The 26,791-nt window shown below is 48.0% G+C and overlaps 1 protein-coding gene across 1 annotated transcript; it reads left to right on the top strand.

Moving 5' to 3' along the window:
- The first annotated feature begins 303 nt into the window (after positions 1-303).
- Positions 304-26,682, top strand: GGT1 (gamma-glutamyltransferase 1). Its single transcript, XM_035099183.2, has 13 exons — positions 304-417; positions 6,069-6,273; positions 6,382-6,509; positions 8,244-8,333; positions 9,413-9,605; positions 11,260-11,417; positions 12,079-12,228; positions 15,633-15,769; positions 17,257-17,441; positions 21,434-21,561; positions 21,835-21,947; positions 23,243-23,356; positions 24,730-26,682. The coding sequence occupies exons 2-13, from the start codon at positions 6,080-6,082 to the stop codon at positions 24,871-24,873; spliced, it is 1,734 nt and encodes a 577-aa protein (XP_034955074.2). The 5' UTR covers positions 304-417; positions 6,069-6,079; the 3' UTR covers positions 24,874-26,682.
- Positions 26,683-26,791: the final 109 nt, after the last annotated feature.

Below are 26,791 nucleotides of genomic sequence, written 5' to 3'. Positions count from 1 at the left end.
TGACCCTCCATCCAGCTCTCCGCTACATCCAGGTCCCTGTCTGGAACAGTTGCAGCCTCCCCTGGTTAAGAAACACAAGGAGGACAGAGGAAGAGATCCATTTGCAATTCTAATGAGCAATTTACGGAGGAAGAATGCAGTGGAGCGATTTGTGAACACAAAGAGAGGAAGAGAGTAGGCAGCCCTTCTAAAGGCAACCCTGGGCACCCTGGCAGGATCTCACATCCCCCCCCCAAGCCATTGGCTCACTGTCTGGCTCTCTCTCTCTCTGGCCACTCCCCTTTATAAAGTCCACCTGCTGTTGCTCAGCCTCACCTAATGGACCTAAATCCCTGCAGGAGAAGATCCGAAGAGCAGGCAAACATCCCTCCGTGGATTCCAAAGCCAGCCCCAGCTAGTGCCTCAGTTTCCCCAAAGGTATGTAACACAACTGCCTCGTTGGCCAGGGTAAACAGTGGCTTGGGCAGCCTCCGTCACTCCCTTGAGCAGAGAGAGACCTGTCTCCCTTTCAGGTACACAAAATTTGCTGTATTTAATGACGCTGATATATCCTGATAAGCAGGCTCAGGGACACTGCCTTCTCTGGCTCCTTCGAAGCTAGGTCGTTATTTATCCGCACCTACCAGGATTTCTTCTAGGGAGCCAAAGGATCTGCATAAACATTTCTCATTTCGTATGTGAAGTTCCTCCTGGCTGGGCTCCAGGGCCAAGGGTGTTCTTGTGTGCCCTGAGGACTTTGACCTTGTCTTTCTCAAGCAGTCATCCGAGGGCACCTTTCACAAGGCTGGGGTGAGGACGTCCTGCCTCTCCAAGGGGCTGGGGAAGGTCCCCAGTCTGCCTGGCCAGGCCCTTGAGAGCGCTGAAAGTGACTGTTTGGACCTTGGGCAGTTGAAAACAAAGGCTGCTTCCGAGATAAAGGGCAGCCTTTGCCCTTTCTAGGGCTCTGGGTGCCATGAGCATGCCAGTTCTTCCCTGAGTTCAGAAACGATGAGGGAGGATGGAGCAAATTGAGAGGGACCACCTCATATGGTCCCCCTCAGGTGGTCCTACCTGGGCAGGTAGTCCTGGGCTCCTCGACAGCCAGCCAGACACCCAAACATGCCGATGTTGGCTCCAGTGGGGCAAATAGGATGTCTGAGCTGCTCCGAGGATCCCTGAGTCATAATTGCTGCCTTTCCTCAATGATCAATGCCTTTAATGTATATCTCAGAAATGCCTTCCTGTTAGTCAGGCTCAGGAGTGGCAATGCATGCTTTGAAACCAAAGCCCCAAGTATTCCAGGGGTCCTGCAAACCCCTTCAGAAGAAGATTCCCTTTTCCACGTTCTCCTCAAAGCATTGCAGCCCATGTAGGGTATATGCCTTGGGGAGGGGGACAAAGTGTTACCCTACTTGCAGGGTGCCTTCATTCCCACTGCTTTTGTTGGGAGACAAGGGGTCCTGGTAGGCTCAGCCTCCTGGGAAAGTCTCTCGCCCTGCAGTGGGGTCCCACAGAAAGAAAGAGTGCTGCATCTGAGAGCAGAGATGAGGGTTAGTGCCCTGCAGGCATCTGAAACCCACAGAGTCAAGGCCTGCACTTGTGCCCACAGGTCAGGTGAAGGCAGGTGGGGTGCTCCGTCCCTTCCCAGGGCTTCTGTCCTCGAAGAAGAAGAAGAAGAAGAAGAAGAAGAAGAGTTTGGATTTGATATCCCGCTTTATCACTACCCGAAGGAGTCTCAAAGCGGCTAACATTCTCCTTTCCCTTCCTCCTCCCACAACAAACACTCTGTGAGGTGAGTGGGGCTGAGAGACTTCAAAGAAGTGTGACTAGCCAAAGGTCACTCAGCAGCTGCATGTGGAGGAACGGAGACACAAACCCGGTTCGCCAGATTACAAGTCTACCGCTCTTAACCACTACACCACACTGGTTCTCTGACAGCCTCTTCCCTGGGAAGCCAGTGAAACGGCAGGAAACGGTTTAAATCTTCCCCCTTTTCCTTGTTTGCTGTGCATGCGACAGGTTTGGAGAGTGCTGGTTAAGCCAGGATTAGCTGCTGTGATCACAGGCTCTGATCCCAAGCTGAGTCACTGGATCATGCAAATCACCATATCAGACCAAGAAGCATTTGTTCCCTAAGACAGACAGAAAAAGAGCACTCGGAATCGAAACCCACCTGTGGCTATTCCTGATTCTCGGATGCTTGCGAGCCGCATCAGATGATGTGATTTCACCTCAACTGTTTGCAGGAAGGGAGTTGCCCCTCTGACAAACACACAGAGGCTGCCCAACCAGTGTGGAGCCAGACTGGGGCCCCAATTCTTGCATTCCTCTCCGTGTAAGGGGAGCAAGCTTTTTGCAAGGCCTGCCTTGGGGTAGTCACCAGCCAAGAGCCTCCCTTGGCATGGGTGGGTCAAGCCCTGCCCGGAAGAAGCCTTGGATTGCCACTGCCGCTGCTGCCACTGGACTCAGATGGCCTGGCCAGCGTCGGGAGGAAGCTCCAGAAGAGGTGTGCTGCCATGATGAACAAGGCCCCCTTTGCAATCCTCTGGAGCCACAGGCATATTGCACGCCAAAGGTGGGACCCCTGCAGCCCCTTTGCAATCCTCTGGAGCCCCAGGCATATTGCACGCCAAAGGTGGGACCCCTGCAGCCCTGCAGGAATAACTGGACTACAGCTCCCATCTTTCCTGACCATTGGCCGTCCTGGCTGGGGCTGATGGGAGCTGGAGTCCAACAGCATATTGGCAAAGGGGCAAAGAAGCTTGAAGCTTCATTCACAGGCAGGCACGGTTCCCGATGCAACCTCTGGCTGTGGCATCCCATTAGAAAGGGGAATTGCACAGCATAGCTAAGACCCATAGCTGCCAAGTTATCCCCTTTTTTAAGGGAAATTCCCTTATGCTGAATAGGCTTCCTCGTGAGAAAAGGGAAAACTTGGCAGCTATGCTAAGACCTAACCCTTTGCAAGCCCCGACAGAACAAGCCCAGGCTGCACAAGAGTAAGAGACATCTGCTCAGTCCCACTGGAGATCTGGACCAGTGTTAGGCAGACAGAATAGGGCCTAAGCTGGGCAGGCAGGTGCTGGCTTAGAGTCGGGTGCGTCTCAGGCACAGGCCAATCTCGCCCCAGCAATGGCATAATGGAACTCTAGCCTGAGAGTCTGGGCACCTCTCCCACCAGAGCAGTCAAGGGAGAACACAGTATAGCACCCCCCCCCCCCAGGCAAGAATGAGAGCCAGCCGTTTCTCACTACCAGCAGCCTGGAAGCTTCAGGCAAGGGACCCCACATCCCAGAGAACAATGAGTCCATCTTGGAACATGCAAAGTGCTAGAATTAAGTCCATAAAATGCTCGCCGCCACCACCACAATCTACATGCACTACCAAGCTGAGAGGTGCATTTTAGCCCCAGTCGCCCCCAGCACCATGGACTCTGTTTTATTTACAGGTAGGTAGCCGTGTTGGTCTGACGTAGTCAAAACAAAAAAATAAAAAAATTCCTTCCAGTAGCACCTTAGAGACCAACTAAGTTTGTCATAGGTATGAGCTTTCGTGTGCATGCACACTTCTTCAGATACCTGTTTTATTTATTATTACTTTGTTTATTGCATTTATCTCCCACCTTTCCCTCCAATACATGCTTCTCCTCCCACCCTCCACCCTGCATCTTATTTAAGCCCCACAACAACCCTGTAAGGTAGGTTTGGCTGAGAGGCAGTGACTGGCCCAAGGTCACCCAGTGAGCTTCTTCATGGCCGAGTGGGGATTTGAACCCTGGTCTCCCAGGTCCTAGTCCAGCACTCTAACCACCACACCACACTGGCTCTGTCTTTTGTGTGTGCTATGTTTTTGTCCGATCCACTTGTCTGCCAGAGCAAGCCTAATTAAAAACCTCATATGTGATATATTTACACTCACCAATAGGTAACAGATTTTCTTTGTTACTGTTTGGGGGGGGGGAGAGAGAGAGCTGCGTGAAGAAGCTCTTTTCAAAGCCTGCTGATGGGGTTATTAAGGAGTAAGATCGCCTGCCATCACTCCTTGGCCACAAATGCATATAAGCAACCCTTTCCAGGTATCCCACCTCCCCTCTAAAGATGCCCTTTGCACATGGCCAAATGGGAAAGAGCCTCTTTGCCCGCCCCCTCCCTGCATGGTTTTCTGTTTCTCTCACCACAGTTGCTGCTCCATGGCCAAGGGAAAATTATTTATATTATTTAAGAGATTTCTGACCCTAACCTGTCGCCACAAGGTCCTGGGGTGTGTGGGGTGGAGAGTTACAACCATATGATTGTACAACATAAAAAAATCTAATAGAACAATTTAAAACAGACCAAAGAACACAAGCAAACAAATGTGGATTGTCTGCTTGACAAGGCTCTTTGTTCCGGGATGACTGGGTTAATTGCCAACAGATCAAGCGCAGAGACGGGCAGGAAACCGCAGTCAAGGAAGACAGGTTTAATTCCTGGTGTGTGCCAAAAGTTAGCTTTGTCTGCTTTCAAGGGTTCTTGTGCTCTGCCCAGTTGCCCAAGAGCAGAAGAACTTTACTAGCCAGAGAGTGAAAGGATCTGCTCAGGTTACCAGCAAGACTCTCTGCTCCTTCGGACTGCGTGAATATTTCAAAAATAATTCTGGAAATACCAGTTCCGGGGGTGGGGTGGGGTGGGGAGGAAGCTGCCTTATCCCAAGTCAGACCATTGGTCCATTGTTTACACTGACTGGCGATGACTTTCCAGGGTTTCAGACAGGTGTTTCTCCCAGCTCTACCTAGAGATGCCACTGGGAACTGAACTTGAGGCCTTCTGATGTAGAACTATGCCACTTCCCCCAATTAATGCAATTAATTGTGACTCCATTCCACAGTCTTGAAGAGGCTGTGGCTGGCAAAGAGTGGCTTGTGGTATCCGGCATCCTTAAGATCATCCCTGAATCCTGCAGGACAGATTCCAACTGGTTTGCAGCAACCCTGCAGTGTTGTCCAGAGTTGTCAGGCACCTAATGCAAGTTGGGAGTTGGGCTGAAGCAGAGAAAGAGAGAGAGAACAGCTTACAACAGCCCTGCAATGTAGTCCGCTGTTAATATTGCAGGCGAGAGGGAGGCTGATGATGGTTTGGACTCCCTGTTGGAAAATAAGTTCTAGTCTGATGAGAGAAGGAGGGAAAAAATTCTTTGGCCACTTTCTCCATGCTGCACATAACTTGATGAACTTCCACCATGTTGCCTCTTACTCGCCTATTCTCTAATCTAGGTAAAGGTAAAGGGACAACTGACCATTAGGTCCAGTCGTGACCGACTCTGGGGTTGCGCGCTCATCTCGCATTATTGGCGGAAGCAGCTGGCGTATAGCTTCCAGGTCATGTGGCCAGCATGACAAAGCCACTTCTGGCGAACCAGAGCAGCACATGGAAACGCCGTTTACCTTCCCGCTGTAGCGGTTCCTATTTATCTACTTGCATTTTGACGTGCTTTCGAACTGGTAGGTTGGCAGGAGCTGGGACCGAGCAACGGGAGCTCACCCCGTCACAGGGATTTGAACCGCCGACCTTCTGATCAGCAAGCCCTAGGCTCAGTGGTTTAACCCACAGCGCCACCTGGGTCCCTATTCTCTAATCTAAAAAGCCCCAAATGGTGCTACTTTTTCCTTATACGGCTCAGGACCACAATACCTAAAGGACTGTCTCTCTCAATATAAACCAACCTGGACTCTGAAACCCTTCTTCACGTGCATCCTCCATGAGAGCCTGGAGGGTGGCAACATGAGTACGGGCCTTTTCTGCAGTGGCTCCCCGTTTGTGAAATGCTCTCCCCAGCGAGACTTGCCTGGCACCTTCATTATACACCTTTAGGTGCCAGGTGGAAACTTTCCTCTTCAACCAGTCCTTGGACTGATTGGCACCCAATGCCATTTGTGGAAGGGAAGATTATTGGTTTCTTTCTACCGTCTTATGTATTTTGTGTTTTTATATTGTAATTTTATGTTGTGAACTGCCCCGAGATCTACAGGTATAGGGGCAGTATACAAACCTAATAGTTAATAAGGTAATTCTGCTTGCCCTATTCTGAGCTCCCCTTGTTTTTTTCTTCAGAAACGGCCAAAATGAAGATGCTGATACTGAACTCGAAACGCCTGCAGATCGGGGCCCTGACTGGGCTGCTCCTCCTCCTCGCGGCTCTCGTTGGCCTTTTCTTTGGGCTCCGCTCTAAGCCATCCTTTGCTCCCCAAGAAGATGGCTACATCTACAAGAGTGCCGCCGTGGCTGCAGACGCAGGGCCCTGCTCTGTCGTGGGCAGGTAGGCAGGTCTCTCCCCCCCCCTCCACCGCCCCAGGTGGCAGGAAGCTTGGTGAGGAGGGACACCGCCCCTGTCTGCTGGGCTGTGACAAGGCTTTGTCTTCTGCAGCGATATCCTTCAAAAGGGCGGCTCGGCTGTGGACTCTGCCATTGCAGCTCTCCTCTGCGCGGGCCTGATGAACCCCCACAGCACGGGCATCGGAGGGGGGCTCGTCTTCCTCATTCGTACAGCGGACGGTAAGGATGGGCAGAGGGAGCTCTTTCTGCCGCAAGGGGGTGGCAAGACATGCCTGGCTGCCTGGGGCAGCTGCTAAGGCTGCCTTTCCCAACTGGGTGCCCCCAGATGTTTTGGACTACAACTCACATTAGCCCCAGGCAGCTGGTTGGGGTTGATGGGGATTGTAGTCTTGAACCTGGAGGGGCACCAGCTCTGCGGGAAGCCACCAGAGACCCCCCCAGGCTTCGGTATGTTTTTCTTGAAAACAGTGTTGCACGCCACCCAAATCTCTGAGGTTCCAGGGGTTCTAGGTGTGCTCACCTAAGGTCTGAGTTTCCTTTTGGGAATGAGGCACAGGGGAGACTGTGGTGTCTTTATGATATATGGTATATTTACATATCTATACAACCTGAGCTTATGATGGAGGGATTCAAAGCATCCACACCCCAAGTGGTTCTGGCTTCTCCTATAACCACAGCAGCCTTGGACTTAAGTAGACCCCAACCATTGCTCTCAAATGCTGTCACTCCAGCCTGCTGCTTATTATGTCCGTTTCATAACTCCTAACTGCAATCGTAGAACACTTTAAAGCTAACTCTCATTTGAGGAAAGGGGGGATGGAACCCACCCATTTGCAAATTTAATTTCCTCTTGATCTTTTGTTGTCCTAATCGCTCCTTATCCCCAGGCTATTGCCTCCTGCAGAAGGTTAAAGGTAAAGGTACCCCTGACCGTTAGGTCCAGTTGCGGACGACTCTGGGGTTGCGTGCTCATCTTGCTCTATAGGCTGAGGGAGCCGGCGTTTGTCCGCAGACAGCTTCCAGGTCATGTGGCCAGCATGACAAAGCCGCTTCTGGCAAACCAGAGCAGTGCACGGAAACACCGTTTATCTTCCCGCCGGAGCAGTACCTATTCATCTACTTGCACTTTGATGTGCTTTCGAACTGCTAGGTGGCTAGGAGCTGGGACTGAACAACGGGAGCTCACCCCATTGTGGGGATTCAAACCGCCGACCTTCCGATCAGCAAGCCCTAGGCTCAGTGGTTTAGACACAGCACCATCCTCATCCCGCCACCCGCAGAAGGCTAGTCCTGGCTTAATTCGCTTTTGACACATCACAGGAAGCACCGACTTGGCTTAATTAACTTTTGACCCATGTTGATTCCATAGGGTCAGAAGCCCTTAGAACAAATACTCAAATACACACACGGGTCTAGCAGCCAGTTTTAACACGCAGACCTTAATTAAATTCTAACACTAGCTTGACTCGGAATTTAGGGTGTCTTGCACCCACCCTGATTACTAAGTCAATATAGCTGTACCAAACAGTCCTTATAATGAGGAATGGGATAACAAAGCTTGCTCAGTGTGGGCTACTCTAGATATAAGGTAACATTACCAAAGTATAATACCAGTGTTAGGCAGCTTTCAACACAAAGAGCCGAGTTGCAATGTCCACTGCTGCTGTTGAGTTGTTCACCTGTAAAGTTCAACAAGCGTATCGTCAGTGCGTACGCAATGATTGAGCTATACCAATCAGCAACTGGGCACTTCCACACCGACACTTGTACATGCATGGAGAAACAGCTTGCCCCTCCCTTTGGTCAACGTAATGTGCGAACCAGCCAGCAGCACTGCAGAGATGTGGTCCTAGAGTGTGCCAATTTCCGACTTGGCCAGATCCATCACTGTGTTAGACTCCCCCTGACAATCTGTGGACAAGATGCTGAGACGGATTTTTTGCCTCTTGAAAGGGAAAGTGGAAGTCATCAATGCCAGGGAGACGGCGCCAAGAAATGCGTTCCGGGATATGTTTGGCAATGACACACAGCTGTCCAAGAAAGGTAAAGGAGTGGGAAATTCTTCATTGGTGATATTGGCAGGCTGGGATCCAGGTAGGGTGGCACCTCTAGAGTATTGTGGTGTAGGTAAAGGTGTCCCTAAATGCTCCTCATCTACCTCCATTCCTGAGTCTGAAAAAATGGACCTTCCTGTTCAGGCTGTGCCATGTCTTTATATATATATATATATATATATATATATATATATATATATATATATAAATTTTTTATTAAATTTTCTGTTTTACAATTTCAGATAAACATTTTACATCCTTAAGATATCAGTGACTTCTTCTCTTACCAGGGTTCATTTTGCATATCTTAATTCACTGCATATTTTGCAAAAAATATACTCATCTGTTTTCCACTATTGCATCCATCCAAACTTATTTAAACTGTTGGAATTATCTTAAGGCTGCCAGCGTTTTCAGCTGTATCCAATCATTTTCCAGATATTCAGTAACCGATTTCCAGTCCTCTTTAAACGTATGTCCTTCTTGTTCTCTTACTCCACATGTTAAGTCTGCAAGTTGGGCATATTCTGTCAACTTAAGTTGCCATCCTTCTTTAGTTGGGACCTCGGTCGTTTTCCATTTTGGGGCTAACAAAACACAGGCTGCAGTTGTTGCATACATAAATAACTTTTTCTGACACCTGGGAATTTCAGTCTGAATTATCTGGGCTGTGCCATGTTTTCTTCTCCAAGGAAGAGTATGAGTAAGAAGCTCCATCTTACAGTTATTTTAAAAAGTATCCCACTAGTCTATTGAATCATAGAATCATAAAATTTGTAGAGTTGGAAGGTACCCCGTGGGGTCATCTAGTCCAACCCCCTGCAGTGCAGCAATCTCTACTAAAGCACCCATGACAGATGGCCATCCAATCTCTGCTTTAAGACCTCCAATGAAACAGAGTCCACAACCTCCTAAAATAACTACCTTGCCCGGGAAACTTGTGCGAAGCACCAAGGGCAAGAAATCTGTCTGTCTGTCTGTCTGTCTGTCTGTCTGTCTGTCTGTCTGTCTGTTTAGAGTATTTGTGCCCCACAGTGTATTGATCTGCTTGCTCTCTGCCCGTTCCAGGAGGGTTGTCCATTGCAATTCCGGGAGAGATCCGTGGCTACGAAATGGCTCACAAACGGCACGGCAAGCTGGCGTGGAAGGAACTGTTTCTGCCCAGCATCGAACTGGCACGGAAGGGTTTCCCGGTTGGGAAAGGCCTGGCAGGAGCCCTGGCGTTTAGAAAGGAAGCGATTGAGAGCAACCCGTCCATGTGGTAGGTTTTGGGGGTAAGGCACTCTGTGGCACGGGGAAGTCAAAAGCATGGGGGGGGGAGCTCAACTGAGGGAGCGGTGATGGGGTTGGCTCCCTCACAGGGAGATCAGAGCCAAAGGAGGCCGCCAAACTGTCAGCAAACCTTGGCTGGAATTTGGAACGGCTGCCAAGGGCCTGATGAATTGGCTTCAGGGGCCAAATCTGCTCCACAGGCTGCCAGCTCGCTCTGTCTCGGTCTGTCTGTCTCATTTAGGTCATCACAGTTGTTCATTCCAGTTTAATAAACCCCACAGGAAACAACCCTTGAAGAGATGTAGCCTCTCAACAAAGCATGATGTCTCATGTTTTAGGCTGAGAGGCCTTTCTATGGAAGTCTGACTGACCAGACATTTTGCTGCCTCAGGCAGATTAGCAAGTGGTGCCATTGCTTGCTCTCCCCCCCAGTCAACGTGCAGAGTTCACCTGAACATGTGCAGAGTTGGGCCCTCTTCAGGTGTTCAGTATCCGCATTGAGGAAAGGGAGAAGGTACACCAGCCTTCCCCAGTCTGATGCACTCCAAATATTTTGGACTACAACTCCCATAAGTCCTAGCATCATATGGCTGCACTGGTTGGGGTGGATGGAAGTTTTAGTTCAAAACATCTGAAGGCTGCCAGGCTGGGGGAGGATGTCCTGCAAACCTCCCCATCCACTGTAGACCCTGGAAGGTGACCCACGGTGCTGCCTTCTGCCTCAACATGCTTCCATTGAGGACAGGGTTCCCCAAACTTGAGGCTCTAGCTGGTTTTGGACTACAATTCCCATCATCCCTGGCCATGGTCCTGCTAGCCAGGGGTGATGGGAATTGTAGTCCAAAGGCATCTGGAGACCGAAGTTTGGGAACCCTGATCTAGGAGGTTACAGTACTGCCATGTGATCTAGCTGGGAGTGCCCAGGGTTGGGGTGCCCTGAGAGGTACCTTCAGATCCAGCAACCAAGCACCCATGTGGCCAGCTCTCCTTTAAAAAAAAAGTTTTTTATTTATACTTATCAAATTTATACATTTCATTCATTTTACAATCCATTTAACGTTTCAAAATTTGTCTTCCTTCCCCCTCTTTCTGCAGTTCCTCACATTTATTTTGTAATATCTTCTCCATATCCAAGTTCATTTAACTTGCTTATTTATTCATCTACTGTAAATATATACTCTTATAAAACTGGCTATTACAATAATCCTGCTAATGTTTTCATCTGTTTACAATTTATCTTTAAATACTCAGTAAACCATTTCCATTCTTTTATAAAAAAGTTTGTTACCAGTATCTTGATTTCTTATTCTTCCGGTAAAGTTTTGCCATTTTTGCATATTCCGTTAAGTTTTTGTATCCATTCTTCCTTTACTGGGACTTCTGCTTCTTTCCAGTTTTGGGCAAGTAACATTCTTGCAGCTGTAGTAGCATACATGAATAAATTTCTATACAATTTAGGTGGTTCTGTCCCTATAATTCCCAAAAGAAAAGCTTTTGGGTTTTTTGTTTTTTTAAAAAAATAAAAGTTATTTTGAACATCCTTTTCAATTCATTATATATCATTTCCCAGTAAGCTTTAACCTTATCCCAAGACCACCATGTGGCCAACTCTCCTAGTCTTTCCTCTCCCTCTCCCTCACCAGTGCGGTCTTCTGCAGAGAAGGGAAAGTTCTCCAGGAGAATGAGATTCTCACCCTCCCCAAACTGGCCCGCACCTACGAGATCTTAGCCGAGGAGGGTCCGGATGCATTTTATACCGGGAGCTTAGCTCAGCAAATTATAGCCGACATCACAGCAGCAGGTGAGAAATCTGGATGTGGTAGAGGGCTTATATGGTGAGAGCCAGTGTGGTGTAGTGGTTAAGAGCGGTAGACTCGTAATCTGGGGAACCGGGTTCGCGTCTCCGCTCCTCCACATGCAGCTGCTGGGTGACCTTGGGCTAGTCACACTTTTTTGAAGTCTCTCAGCCCCACTCATCTCACAGAGTGTTTGTTGTGGGGGAGGAAGGGAAAGGAGAATGTTAGCCGCTTTGAGACTCCTTCGGGTAGTGATAAAGCGGGATATCAAATCCAAACTCTTCTCTTCTTCTTCTTATATGGGGAAGGTCCACTGCCATTTCCAAACTCCATGAAAAGCCCACTGGCAGCTTGGAAGTCTTATGGAGTAGCCACCTCTCCTTTATACACAGTGCCACCCATGGCAGGGGTGTAGCCTTCAAAATCCATGCCAAGGCATCCCAGGAGCTCCGGTTCAGTCCGGATCACGGGAGCCAACTCCTAGGGTCTGAGATTCCTTTGCCCCACCCAAAAGTTGATGGGCATTGCCTTTCAAATAGCATGTGTGCCCCAGGTCTAGTGGTCATTTATGTGGGGCGGGGCTTACCTGGCTGGGCCCCCCAAATATTTTATTCAATTGGGGACTCCTGGTTCAGATGTCGACCCAATCCCCACATTCTCTTCCAGGAGGGAACATCACCCTGGACGACTTGAGAGACTACACGCCGATTCTAGATGAAAATCCTTTAAAGGTCCACATAGGAGAGCTCACCATGTTTGCACCCAATGCGCCCTTTAGTGGTGCTGTGCTGGCCCTGGCGCTCAACATCTTGAAAGGTAAGCTTTCTCCTTCTCTTTAGGCATGAGAGGCTTAAAAATGCCTACTTGTTTGTCATATTTTAAATCAGAAACAGTGAAGGCAGTGAATGTCTTGTGTGAGTGTCTGGAGGCGGTTGGAGGATGGATGGCGGCTAACAGATTGAGGTTGAATCCTGACAAGACAGAAGTAATGTTTTGGGGGGACAGGGGGCGGGCAGGTGTGGGGGACTCCCTGGTCCTGAATGGTGTAACTGTGCCCTTGAAGGACCAGGTGCGCAGCCTGGGAGTCATTTTGGACTCACAGCTGTCCATGGAGGCACAGGTTAATTCTGTGTCCAGGGCGGCTGTTTATCAGCTCCATCTGGTACACAGGCTGAGACCCTACCTGCCTGCAGACTGTCTCACCAGAGTGGTGCATGCTCTAGTTATCTCCCGCTTGGACTACTGCAATGCGCTCTGCATGGGGCTACCTTTGAAGGTGACCCGGAAACTGCAATTAATCCAGAATGCGGCAGCTAGACTGGTGACTGGGAGCGGCCGCCGAGACCACATAACACCGGTCCTAAGAGACCTACATTGGCTCCCAGTTCATTTCCGAGCACAATTCAAAGTGTTGGTGCTGACCTTTAAAGCCCTAAACGGCCTCAGTCCTATATACATGAAGGAGCATCTCCACCCCCATTGTTCAGCACGGGCACTGAGATCCAGCGCCGAGGGACTTCTGGCAGTTCCCTCACTGCGAGAAGCAAAGCTACAGGGAACCAGGCAGAGGGCCTTCTCGGTAGTGGCGCCTGCCCTGTGGAATGCCCTTCCATCAGAGGTCAAGGAGATAAACAACTACCTGACATTTAGAAAACACCTAAAGGCAGCCCTGTTTAGGGAAGTTTTTTTTAAAAAAATAATTTTTTATTAGTTTTACAGATTACAAAAAAGATATATATAAGAAAGACGCTTACATAGACAGATTTTCCACCTTCTTTCCACCCCCCTCCCATGCAGGCGGGTAGTTGAAGATAGTCCATTTTGTAGTTGAGTTTATGTCCCCCCCTCCCCCACCCCCCCAGAGTCCCCTCCTGCCACCAGAGAGCTCCAGGGGCAGAAAGCAGGGAGACAACCACCCAGCTATCCAGAAAGAAAAAAACTATGCTAAAAAAAAGGAAAAAATTTCAGAAAAAATGATAAAAAAGAAAAAAGACAGAAAACAATAATAAAAACAATCTTTTTCAAATTTACATTAATAAACCATATTTTGTGGGCTTCCCCTACCTCTCCCCTTTCCCGGTTTTCATCCCTTTACTATCCTCTTTAACAGTTTCCTTATCTATAAACTACTTACTTTTCCTCTTCATAAAAATTTTAAACTTAGCTAATACCATTTTCACTAAATCTCTTACCTAATCCCTATAATTCATAATCCAATTTTCTTCCCTTGCCTAATTTTTTCCCCTCAATAGACTTCTTAAAATTTTTAAATCCCTAGACTTCTTTTATTTTAACTTTTCCCATAATCAACTCTTGCACTCTAACAAATTCCAATATAACCTTTCTTCCCCAAATTCCGGCTACCTCCCTCCAATCCAGCAAGTTCCGTAGTCAACAATCCTAATTTGATCTTAATAATCCATCCTAATAATTACACTCCCATTCTTCCTTCACCCCACCCCCTTTTTCCAGTGTTTTGCCCCCCAGATATCCATGAGGCCCCCCTGAGTTTCTCCCCTTCTTAAGTTGTTCATGTCCTTCTCCTTGTGGGAAATCTGTAATTCCATTGGTTCCTGTCGCTCCCTCCTCAAAGGAGGGGTACTCCGCTTCTCTTTTTGTAAAACAATGTCAACTTTTCCCTTGTGGTGTGCTTCATTTTGTGTTGTATTGTCCCAGTCATCATCATTGTTATCTTCATGCTCCAAATCAGAATCCACCTCATTGTCAAAATCATCCAGATTGCTGTCGCTGTCATTGTCACCATCTTCCTCTTCTATTTCCATTTCAATATCTTCATCATCTGAAAAATCATATTCAGCAATCACCATCTGAAATTGCTGCTTTAGTTCTTGCTGTTGAATCTCGTCTCGGCATAGTCCTATTTTTAGTTCCCACATGGCTGTCAAAACAATCCGCTGGAACTCAGGCGAGTACCTTTTTGTTGACATAGTTCCGTCTTGTCAAGGTCACTACTTATCGTGTGGGGTGGAAAATGGTCACTGCTTATTTTCCCAGTCTCAGCAAAGTAGTTGCATTTTCCAATTCCAAATTCACAAAGATCCAAACCAACATTTCACAATCCAGACATTTCAAAAGCATATACTCCTAGCTTCTTAAAAGTCTAAATAAAATAAAACTCATTTATAAATCCTCGTCAGCTCGCTGGGTTGTCTGGGCTGCCGGCTCCCGGGGAAACAAAAGGCTTTCCTCATTCTTTTTCATCTTTCTGCAGGGAATCGTCCTTCTCCCCTTTTACCCTGCATCCAGGGGAGGACTTTTTTATGTCTTTGAGGATACCTTTTAACTATTCAGTTCGTGGCTTCGGGTATTTATTTTACTGTTCCTTAGCTACCGGTGGGAGGGGGTGGCTTCCGTTTTGTCTCCCTCTCTCCCAAATCCAAATTAATCCAAATTAATATTCCATATCCAATCCAAATTTGAGAGCTTACTTACAGTCTTGATTTCTAATTCTTTCTTTTGGAAGAATCCAGCGCTCTTCGCCTCCGGCTCGGAGCTTCTCTCTGCTAGAGCGACGATGGTGCTCAAAATGGCCCCCGCGACTTCGACCCTTCTCACTCCGGCGCTCTTACTAGGGCAGCCGGATAGTTGGGGAGTCCGGTTTGGGGCTCTGTCGAGCAGTTTCGCCCCCGGGACGCTCGACCCGGGGTTCTATGGGGTGCAGCGTTGCTCTCGCTGCCCTCCCTCCTCTAGCAAAGACGGGCTGTCTCGGAGCGAGACAAAGACCCCACCGATCGGCGCTGGCGCTGGACCGGAAGTCCCTGTTTAGGGAAGTTTTTAATCTGTGATATTTTAATGTATTTTGGTATTTGTTGGAAGCCGCCCAGAGTGGCGGGGGAAACCCAGCCAGATGGGCGGGGTATAAATAAATAAATAAATAAATAATATTTATATCCCACCTTTCCTGCCCATAAAGCTCAAGGTGGCCTACACAGTTCTGCCACCCACCCACCCTCAATTAATCCCCTCAACAACCCTGAAAAGTAGGCTAGGCTGGTCCAAGGTCACCCAGCGAGCTGCACGTGGCCAAGCAAGGATATGTGCCCATTACGCTGACTGGCTGCCATGCCCCCTCCCACAAGGACTCTCTCCCCAATGCCCCAACGCTCCTGGTTTGGCTCAAATTGCGCCCTTGCCAGCTTCAGCTGTGGCAGGTGTTCTGCTCACCTGTCTGATACCCAACCTTTGCTTCTCTCTGGCAGAATTTAATTTCTCCAGGAGCAACGTGGAAACTCTGGAGAAAAAGGTCTTGACATACCACCGCATTGTTGAGGCCTTCCGCTTTGCTTATGCCAAGAGGACATTACTGGGGGACCCTGCGTTTGTCAACATTGCCGGGGTAAGTCCATCGCTCTTCTGTAATATCCGAGTAATAAAAGGGCTTATTTAGCTCAGTGGCAGAGGGCCAGCTTTCAATCGTTTTGCCTGTTGGGGTGTGAATCGAAGCTAGGAGAGGCTATATTTATGAGCTGTTATCCTTCCTTCCTCATGTTTGTGAGTTCAGCAGCGTGCCATCCCTTTACAGCTTAATACGGAAAGCCCTCACTGTTTAGGGAAGCTTTTAATCTTTAAGAAATTAGTGTATTTTAATATTTCTGTTGGAAGCCGCCCAGAGTGGGCGGGGTATAAATTTATTATTATTATTATTATTATTATTATTATTATTATTATTATTAGGCTAGTTTCAGCCAATCCAGGTTGCTTTGAAGGCAGACTGGATTCTCCTGTTATTTCCCTCTTTTCTCCCCCTTAAAACAATAGCCACACACAAACCAGTCTTGTAAAAACAAAACAAAACATTTACTCACTCAGAATACTTGCTGAAAAGTAACTGGCTTTGTTCAGGCAGGCTTAAAGCGGCCATTTGATTACAAAGATGTACTTAAGTCTAGCTCATAGGTAGGCAAACTAAGGCCCCGAGGCTGAATCCGGCCCAATCGCCTTCTAAATCCGGCCCGGGAATCAGTGTGTTTTTGAATGAGTAGAATGTGTCCTTTTATTTAAAATGCCTCTCTGGGTTATTTGTGGGGCCTGCCTGGTGTTTTTACATGAGTAGAATGTGTCCTTTTATTTAAAATGCCTCTCTGGGTTATTTGTGGGGCCTGCCTGGTGTTTTTACATGAGTAGAATGTGTCCTTTTATTTAAAATGCCTCTCTGGGTTATTTGTGGGGCCTGCCTGGTGTTTTTACATGAGTAGAATGTGTTCTTTTATTTAAAATGCCTCTCTGGGTTATTTGTGGGGCCTGCCTGGTGTTTTTACATGAGTAGAATGTGTCCTTTTATTTAAAATGCATCTCTGGGTTATTGGGGGGGCTGCCTGGTGTTTTTACATGAGTAGAATGTGTCCTTTTATTTAAAATGCATCTCTGGGTTATTTGTAGGGCATAGGAATTTGTTCATTTCCCCCACCCCACCAAAATATAGTCTGCCCCCCCACAAGGTTTGAGGGACAGTGGACCGGCCCCCTGCTGAAAAAGTTTGCTGACCCCTGGTCTAGCTTAAAATGTGGTCTTGAGGGGGCGTTCTCACATTGCTGGCATGGTGGGAAAAGATGGAACGAGATGGAAAGAGAGGTTGTGCCCAGGCAGGTAGGAGAAAATAAAGATATGCCCTCCCCGTGTCAGGGGGCACAGTGGGAGTGTCTCTCTCAGAGTTCTCTCCAGCTAACTTACAGGAAAACTCTGCGAGCTTCAGCTCCTATCATGTGCCCATCTAGCAAAACATGAATGGCTGGTTTGGCTGCATTTTAAATACCCCACACTGCCAAGTCAGGTGCCGATTCGGTGATAACCGCCACTGACGTTGCTTTCTCTCCTTCCATCCAGGTCATCGAAAACATAACCTCGGAGCACTATTCGGAGAAGCTGTGGGCCAAAATCACCAATGAGACCCATGAAGTCAGCTACTACGAGCCAGAATATTACTCCCCAGATGACTCTGGGACATCCCACCTTTCTGTGGTGTCTCCAGACGGGACCGCTGTGGCTGCCACCGGCACCATCAACCAATAGTAGGAGACCTGAGCATTGCTTCCTGTGTAGGGGGCTGCTGCCAACAGTGGCTGGGATGGGAACTTGCAGTGGAGAATTGGCTTCTGCTGAAACGGGCTGTGGGGGAAGAATTAATTCAGAGGAGCCTGGATAGCTCAGCTGGGTAGAGCACGGTGCTGATAATGCCAAGGTTGCAGGTTCGATCCCCGTATGGGACAGCTGCATATTCCTGCATTGCAAGGGGGTCGGACTAGATGATTCTCAAGGTCCCTTCCAACTCTACAATTCTGTGATTCTATGACAGTCTTTCCCTACCCATTGATGGATTACACTGCTTTCCCTGGGTACGCACAGACCCTCACCACTGGCTCCGAGGGGAACAAAGCTGTTTATGTCTGGGTATGTACTGAACTAGATCTAAATCAGTGGTTCCCAAATTCCCCCCCAAACCACTTTGCATTGCTGAGGGCCACATAATGATTTTTCTGCCTGCTATTATAATCATAGAATCATAGAATTGTAGAGTTGGAAGGGACCCCAAGGCAGCGGCGTAGGAAGCCGCTGCGTCACCCGGAGTGACAAATTGCTGTGCACCCGGGGGCAGGGCGTCACTCATGGTGCGCATGTGCGCTATGTAGAGGGGTAGTGCGCGACTCCCAAGACAAGCCTCAAGAAAGCCTTTTTCGGTGCGGCGGGCGAGGCTTTATACCGGGGGGCGGGGCTCGGCTTGGGAGTCGCGGGGGGTGGGGTGCCGAGCGTCACCCCCTCCAGGGTGGCACCTGGGGCAACCTGCCCCCATCGCCGCCCTTGCTACGCCCCTGCCCCAAGGGTCACCTAGGAATGACAGGAATGACAGCTAAAGATTTCCTAGCAGATGGGCCATCCTACCTCTGTTTCAACCTCTGTTTAAAAACAATGTGCTGCACAATTTTAAATCGCACCTAAATTGCTTCTTTTATTTCTTGTACAGTGTATTTTGTTGTATTCCGCGTAATACGGTAAGAGAAGCAACTAAAACACTGTTAAAAAATCAATATAAATATTTAGTCCAATGGATTTAGGGCCATCCCCTGCCTTCATCCACAAATCCACAGACAACTTGAATGAAGCTTGTGGACTCCTGGAAACCCCTAATCTGGTTAATCCACATTGTCCAGAAAAACCTCAATCTGAGATGTGCCTTAGCCAATGATACAGTATGGAGACTGGCCATATATTGTCCTGGAGAAGGTTTTCCCCCCCTAAGCAAAGAGTTGTCCACTGCCTCCTTTAGGCTAGAATTAGCTGTCACTGCAGCTGGGGCCGGATTTAGGTTTGATGAGGCCCTAAACTACTGAAGGTAATGGGGCCCTTTATATGTCCAGCTGTCATTTGTCAACAACAAATTGTTGCTGGTTTTTTTGTGTTGAATATATACTATATGGTAATTTATGGACCTAATAGGTCCATACACAACACAAAACATTGTTGCTGTATGTAGGTTTTATTTTATGTGTTTTTTTATCTTACATTTTGGAAATGTACATCCAATTATTTTTCCTTTAAATTTTTTGGGGGGCCCCAAGAGAGTGGGGCCGTAAGCTATAGCTTGTTTTAGTTTATACGTAAATCCGGCACTGACTGCAGCTCCATATCTGGGAGAAAATACTTCACCTGGAGAAATTCTGATATTCACAGAATTGTCGAAGACGCAGGCGCTCTCTTTGGGACAGGATCAGTGCGGAGGAGAACTGACCCCCTTACTGGGATCAAATATTCCTGCACTGCAGGGGGTTGGACCAGAAAACCCTTTGGCAGGCATCCCCAAACTTTGGCCCTCCAGATGTTTTGGACTACAATTCCCATCTTCCCCGACCACTGGTCCTGTTAGCTAGGGATCATGGGAGTTGTAGGCCAAAACATCTGGAGGGTCGCAGTTTGGGGATGCCTGCCCTTTGGGTTCCACCTTTTCCAACTGTTACAATTCTACGATTCTATGGTTTTGGAGGAAAATCTTGCCCGTTACATCTTTCACCAACAGCAGTTGCAGAAGGGACATTTTCCACATGGTGTCAGCATTGGGTTATATTGGTGGTGGAGCAAACCAAACACAATATCTAACCCAGCCAAACGAACACAAACCATTTGTACTTTCCTGAAGAATCAGACCCCCCAGGTACTCGGATCAAAGCCAGGTTTCTCTCCCCTCTCTTGAGTGTTTGCACATAGGACCCTCTTTTTCTAAGCATCCAATCCTTTTCCATGCAGGAGAAATGTTTGTAACACACACAAAAAAACAGGAAGCACCCAATAATGTAAAAAAGAAGGAATAGTTTATCTTAGAGATGCTGGAAAGGATGAATGTTTACAGACCCTCAAAGTGTCCCTATTTTCCAGGGACAGTCCCAGATTTACAGAAGCTGTTCCGGTTTCTGCTTTAATCCCAGAATGTCCTGCTTTCCCTTATAGGCCATCCCTATTTAAATCAGAGAAATGCTGGAGGGTATGGTAGGCCGTCCCTATTTGCATTGGTCATGGAGTTATGTGACCCCCCAAGCCAAGCAGCTAAGTAACTATACAACCTTTAGGAGACCTCTGAAGGCAGCCCTGTACAGTGGTACCTTGGTTTATGAACTTAATCCGTTCCGGAAGTACATTTTTAAACCAAAGCGTTCTTAAACCAAGGCGTGCTTTCCCATAGCAGCGGGGGACTCGATTTACAAATGGAACACACTCAACAGGAAGCAAAACATGTTCTTATTTCCAAGGCAAAGTTCACAAACCAAAACACCTACTCCCGGGTTTGCAGCGTTCTTAATCCAAGTTGTTCATAAACTAAGCTGTTCTTAAACCAAGGTGCCACTGTATAGTGAAGTTTTTTTAAAAAATATTTTATGTTTTATGTTTTGGAAGCTGCCCAGTGTGGCTGGGGGAACCCACTCAGATGAGCAGGGTATAAATAATAAATTCTTATTATGGAAGAGGACGTCCCTATTTTCATTGGAGAAATGTGTTTATGTCAGCTCAGCATAACCTGATAATGAACGTTAAACTTTTCCAGCATTTCTGAGATACTAATCTCTTCCTTTAAAAAAAAGAAAAACATTTAAAAGAGACTTAGCACTGGACTTACATTGGTAACTACAAAAGGATGGGAGCAAGAGCTATTTTAAAGACCCAGGCATGAATGGTAGCTAAGGAGTCCTCCTTGCCATGGGCTATTCGTCTTCTAGAGCAGTGGTTCCCAAATTGTGTAATGCTGCTCCCTGGGTTGGGGGTGGGGGTGAAGACCTGGGGAGAGGGGCTAAGAGGCAAGAGGGCAGCAGGGGAGTGTCAGAGGGTAGGGGGCACTGGGGATGAGTTTATGGAACCAAAGGGGCAGTGGCCTGAAAAACTTTGGGAAGCACCGTCCTACAGGTTTGGTGACTCTGCCAAAGAGACTAGAGGAGAGACCAGACACAGGGACAGTTACCTGGCACACGGGCTGCTCAGAAGCACACATTTTGTGCACAGGTGTCCCAAACTGCTGTGTGTGAGGTGGTGATGCTGGTAAGGTAAAAAGGACCCTTGGACAGTTAAGTCCAGTCACAGGCGACTATGGGGTTGCGGCACTCATCTCGCTTTTAGGCCAAGGGAGCCGGAGTTTGTCCACAGACAGCTTTCAGGGTCATGTGGCCATCATGACTAAACTGCTTCTGGCGCAACAGAACACAGTGACGGAAACCAGAGCGCACAGAAACACTGTTTACCTTCCCACCGCAGCGGTACCTATTTAACTACCTGCACTGGCATGCTTTCGAACTGCTAGGTTGGCAAAAGCTGAGGCAGAGCAACGGGAGCTCACCCCGTTGCGCAGATTCGAACCACCGAACTTCTGACCGGCAAGCCCAAGAGGCTCAGTGGTTTACACCACATGTGTCTCTTTAGACTATCCTTGGCCACAAACATCTGTCTGAGGCAGCTCTCTTTCTGGAGCCCACGTTTCCTGCTTCCACCACCAGTGGACTTGACATTGTCTTTTTGTCCTGCTCAGCTTTGGCTCAGAAGTCCTTTCTCCGGTGAGTGGCATCCTATTCAATGACGAGATGGATGACTTCAGCTCCCCGCACATCGTCAACGGCTTTGGGGTCCGCCCGTCTGTGGCAAACTTCATCGCCCCAGGTAACACGCCTCTGGAGTGTTTCTCTTGGGGGCTTTGCATTCTGGCCAACTCTCCAGGCAAGAGCTTGGCTGGTGGTCCTGCCCAAGGGGCAGGTCGCTTCTTCTCTGCCTCCCCTCTTTCTTGGCCAAAGGACACTGCAAGACCCCTCTGGTCCACACCAGCCTCGAGTCTCCTCCACCTCTGGATTTCCTGCAAAGGTCTGGTGGGTAAGCGGGCTTTTTAGCAAGGCCGAGGCCTTGGAATGCCCATCTAACTGCCCATCTCCTTGACAGGGAAGCGTCCTTTGTCTTCCATGTGTCCGTCTATCCTAGTGGATAAGGAGAACAAGGTCCGGATGATGGTTGGTGCTTCTGGAGGAACAAAGATCACCACAGCAATAGCTATGGTAGGTTGTTGGTGGGCTGAGGAGAAGCCAAACAGGTTTAGGAGCAAGGGGAGGACCCTGGGTGGTCCATCGCAGCCACAAGGCCTGCAGCAGAGGAGACCCTGCTGCCCCAGAACTATGGGTGAGAGGAAGAAGAGGCCTAGTCTGGAAGCCAAGGGCATTGAGACATGGGGTGGTGGGGGGTGGGGGGTCATGTCTTTCATGATGGTGCAAGGCATTAGCGATTAAAATCACCTCTTCTTCTAGCTCTTTGGGAGGGCTCTGGGAAGGCTCACTCGCCTTAGGGAACTGTTTAGGGAAGCTTTTAATGTTTAATAAATTACAGTGGTACCTTGGTTTATGAACACAATTGGTTCCGGAAGTCTGTTCATAAACTGAAGCGTTCATAAACTGAAGCGAACTTTCCCATTGAAAGTAATGGAAAGTGGATTAATCCGTTCCAGACGGGTCCGCGGAGTACTCAACCTGAAGCGTACTTAACCCGAAGCATGGGTGTAATTGGTTCCGGAAGTCTGTTCCTAAACTGAAGCGTTCATAAACTGAAGCGAACTTTCCCATAGAAAGTAATTGAAAGTGAATTAATCCGTTCCAGATGGGTCCGCGGCATTCGTAAACTGAAAATTCATAAACCGAGGTGTTCATAAACCGAGGTTCCACTGTGTTGTATTTTAATATTTCTGTTGGAAGCCGCCCAGAGTGGCTGGGGAAACCCAGCCAGATGGGTGGGGTATAAATATATTATTATTATTATTATTATTATTATTATTATTATTATTATTATTAGGGTAGAGCCAGCATGATTAGGATGTCAGGCTAGGACAGGCATCCCCAAACTGCGACCCTCCAGATGTTTTGGCCTACAACTCCCACCATCCCTATCTAACAGGACCAGTGGTTGGGGAAGATGGGAATTGTAGTCCAAAACATCTGGAGGGCCGAAGTTTGGGGGTGCCTGGGCTAGGAGTTGGGGAGGTTCCGGTTCCAGCCCCCAGCTGGCCATGAAGTTCTCTGAGTGGCTTGGGGGCCAGTCCCTCTCAAGGGAGAAGGTGGTGCGCCATTTTGAGCTCTTTGGAGTAAAAGAAAATGGAGAGTGGGAAAGTGGGGAGCCTGGTTGGGGCCATCTTTAAGTGCCTTTGCTGGGCGTGTTGTGGAGGTGGATGAGGGGAGTGTCTCCCACACTTGGAGGGGCCTCACACGGGGCAGAGAGCTGCTTTGAGTCCACATTCTAAGGAACGGTTGTGCGTTTGTGTGTCTTTGTGCTCTACATGGGGTGCCTTGTTTTTCTCCTCATCCAGACCATTCTCCGCTCCCTCTGGTTTGGCTACAACATTAAGGAGGCGGTGGAGGAGCCTCGCATCCATAACCAGCTCTTCCCTCCCATCACCGTCCTGGAGGATGAGGTGGAGCAGGTCGGTCTGCTTCGAAGAGGGCAAGGGTGGTTGGTTGGGAATGAAGAACTGAGAACATCAGGGCCTTGGGCCATTGAGTCCAGCCATTGGGGTACATCCAGCTCAGCACTGTCCACACTGATAAGGCAGCACCGGTTTCAGTCAGGAGATAGTCTCAGCCCTTACCTGGAGATGCTGCGAATGCAGATTGAAATTGGGACCTTCTGCATTCAAAGCAGCTGCTCCACGATGCCTGCTTCTGCTTTTCAGGGCTGACCAAATATTGCTCACTTTAAGAAAATTCACAGGCTATAGCAGTGTAGTTGCAGGTTTAAGGTAGGAGGTAAAGGTTGCCATTCGACGCCCCAATTCTGGCCTGCCCATTTGCTGGCATGCATTTGCTCACACCATGCACAGTGAATGAACAGTATAGATCCAAAGGTGGCTACCATCTTAGATGATTTTAGGCCTTTTTGAGCAGCCATGGAACCTCCATAGGCCAAGGCAATCTACCTTTATCAGATGCCTGGGAAGATGGGTGCAGGGGAGGTGGCTATTTCACATGCACAAATATACAATTTTACCATGCATCTATATCTATATTGCTGGTTTTATTTTCATACCTGTTCTGTCAATATGTTTTGACACAAAATGTATCAAAATAAAATCGGTGATATATATATAGTCTGGTTTTATTGATATTTTAATTAATATTGTATTGTGTGCGTATTATTATTATTATTTATTTATTACCCCGTTCTTCATTATAAGGTCCTAAAGCAGACAACAGTATTAAAAACGATTTAAAACAACTTGCAACCATAAAAACAAGGAAGGGCCTCAAGTGTCAAGAGCTTTATATGTGAACCACTTAAAGGTTTTTGTTGATTAAATATATAAATTATTACCGTTATTATTATAGAAAATATATTGAATTGCATTATAGCTTGTTGAATGAATGAATAAATGACGTACGGAGCTGCGTTGCACAGAAGTCAAAAAGTACCAGCCCAGCACTGCCTGGCTGACGCTCTCCAAGGTCCTAAGCAGACCATCCCTCGCCCCTGCCCCCCCCCACGCTTGAGCCCCACTTTATTGGAGCCGAGGGAGATCCTCCTGCACACCTAGGGCTCTCTGACCACAGAGGCAGCCGCTAGCCTTGCATTCCGCAACCTGGTGCCCTTCAGGTGTTCCTGACTACAACTCCCATCATCTCCTGCTAGCCAGCATGGCCTTGTGATTCTGAGTTGTAGTCCAGGACATCTGGAGGTTGCCGTCTTGAGGAAGGCAAGGCTCAGCCACTGCCGGCAACAGAGAGGGCCGCTGGACTGGGAAGGGAGAGTGGTGTCAAATCAGATTCTTGGTGAGTGCATTTATCTGCTTTCTGTGTCCAGGAAATAGAAGATGGATTGAAGAAGAGAGGACACGAGATTCAGAGGACTAGCAGGGGAGCTGTGGTCCAGGCCATCCTGCGGACAGAAGAAGGCTGGTCGGCTGCCTCAGACCCTCGGAAGGGGGGAGTCCCTGCAGGATACTAAACTGGCTCCAAGCTTGGACGGATCACAGACATAATTGCAGATTGATCAGTTTCTTCTGGTGACCCACTGAAACAAGTCCACCTGCACTGGGCTTTGGTGGATCACACATCAGGAGAAAATCCCATGCCTCTGAGATCTTTCAGAACCAGGAAGTAACCTCCAACCATTGATCCATACTGCCCCAGTCACCATGGTATTAGAGGAAATTCATATATTGGTTATGACAAATGGAGAAAGCCGCCACGAAAGGGCCTGCTTGCATGAGGATGTTTTGAGAATTGCCCTGGTCTGAAATGGTTCACTTGAGGAAAGATCTATGAGAGGCAGCGAGGGATATCTCCTTCCTCATTCTCACCTCCACGATGAAACTCTTTCCTGGCCTGTCAGATATCGTCACCAAATAAATAGGATGGATTTGAGGGCCTTCACGATTAACTTAGGAGCAAAAGGGGGAGGGAGAATTGTGATGAGAACAGTCACCTCAGCTGCAACATCTCACATCTTACAAGAAACAGCATTGAAACTGGTCTGCCCGAGTTGACTGAACGGTCGTTGGACTGTGGTGGATTTTGATGCGTTCAGAAACTGAAAGGCATTAACAGAAGTGGAGAGAATCTTCAGCTGCTGGTCCAGGAAGTAAGCACTCTGCCAAACAGTAGGTTTTTTAAAAAATAAATAAATGAATTAGGGTAATTAAAGCATTTATAACTGCTTCTCAGGTATTAAAATAATCTTAGTCGACTTCATTTAGTAAAATGTTGTTCTGTTCTTAGTGTTGGACGGTTACAGCTTTCGGACCAAAATGCCTTTATATGTGGATTTCCCCCCAGTGGGAATATCTGGGGATGTTGACAATGCCAAAGGGTCAGATCCTGCCCCCTTGCAAAGTCATCTGGAGGAGGATGACAAGCTGTCTTTGGCCAAACTTCTAACAATAAAAATGAATATTTTACTTGGAATTTTCTTTTCTTTTTTTAGTCCCAAGCGTCTGCGCTCCTTCTACTGTTCTATAAAAAAATAAGACTGCAGAAACAGCAGCAACTGTTTCATTTGGGAAAACTTAAAGAGGCCCATCAAAGCAAGAGCATTGTGAAGAAGGTTTTTGTTTTTAGTGGGACTGGGGCTGTCAACTAGAGAGCTGGAACACTGTGGGCAACTCAGCTGAAAACCATTTTTTTTACTTTAATAATGAAGAAGGTTTGTGTAAATGTGGCAAAAGCTTTTAAGGTTTAACACCTGAAGAAAGAATGGCCTCACTACACCTGGGGTGGCTCACAGTTAATGGTGGCCTCCCCCCAAAAAATGTTTTTGTACATATTTTGCTGCATCGGAAGGTGTATGTATCAAAGACAGAAGAAATGGCCTGTGATGCCCCCCAAAAAGTTTGAGAAACACCCCTCTCTCCATCCTTGTCAGGGACCATGCAGCCCTGAGGAGGAATGGTGGGAGCCTCCCCCTCCCCCTGCTCCTAATCAGGATCTTGAATCTTCCCAGGAGCAGTGGGACAGTATAGATTTGGAGCAGTGGTTTGCCGAGGGACATAGTTCAGAAGGCAGAAGTTGGGAAGAACTGGGGGGTGAACAGTTAGGAGAGGAAACACTGGGAGAGAGAGAGTTAGCAGACTCAATGTTGCTGGAAAGTGTCCATCCGATCAGCCCAAGGTCAAGGAGGGTAGATAAGGTGGCCGCACATAAGGCACAGTGGTTGCGAGATCAAGTTGCAGGGCGTAGAAGTGATGTGGATGACCGGGAGTGGGTGGAAACCTTAATTGGGAGCACCTTCATTCCATTGTACTCTCGCTGTGTTCATTAAAATCTCTAACTGGTAAGAGACTTTCTCATTGTTCTGCTTATCTACTGCCAAAGCTGGGGGGGGGGGAGGGAGGAGCCACGTCCCTGAAGCCTGACACCTTATCAGC

This window comes from Zootoca vivipara, chromosome 17, assembly GCF_963506605.1.
Source record: "Zootoca vivipara chromosome 17, rZooViv1.1, whole genome shotgun sequence".
Taxonomy (NCBI): domain Eukaryota; kingdom Metazoa; phylum Chordata; class Lepidosauria; order Squamata; family Lacertidae; genus Zootoca; species Zootoca vivipara.
Note: the sequence above shows the minus strand (reverse complement) of the source record. Positions and strands in the feature narration are given on the sequence as shown.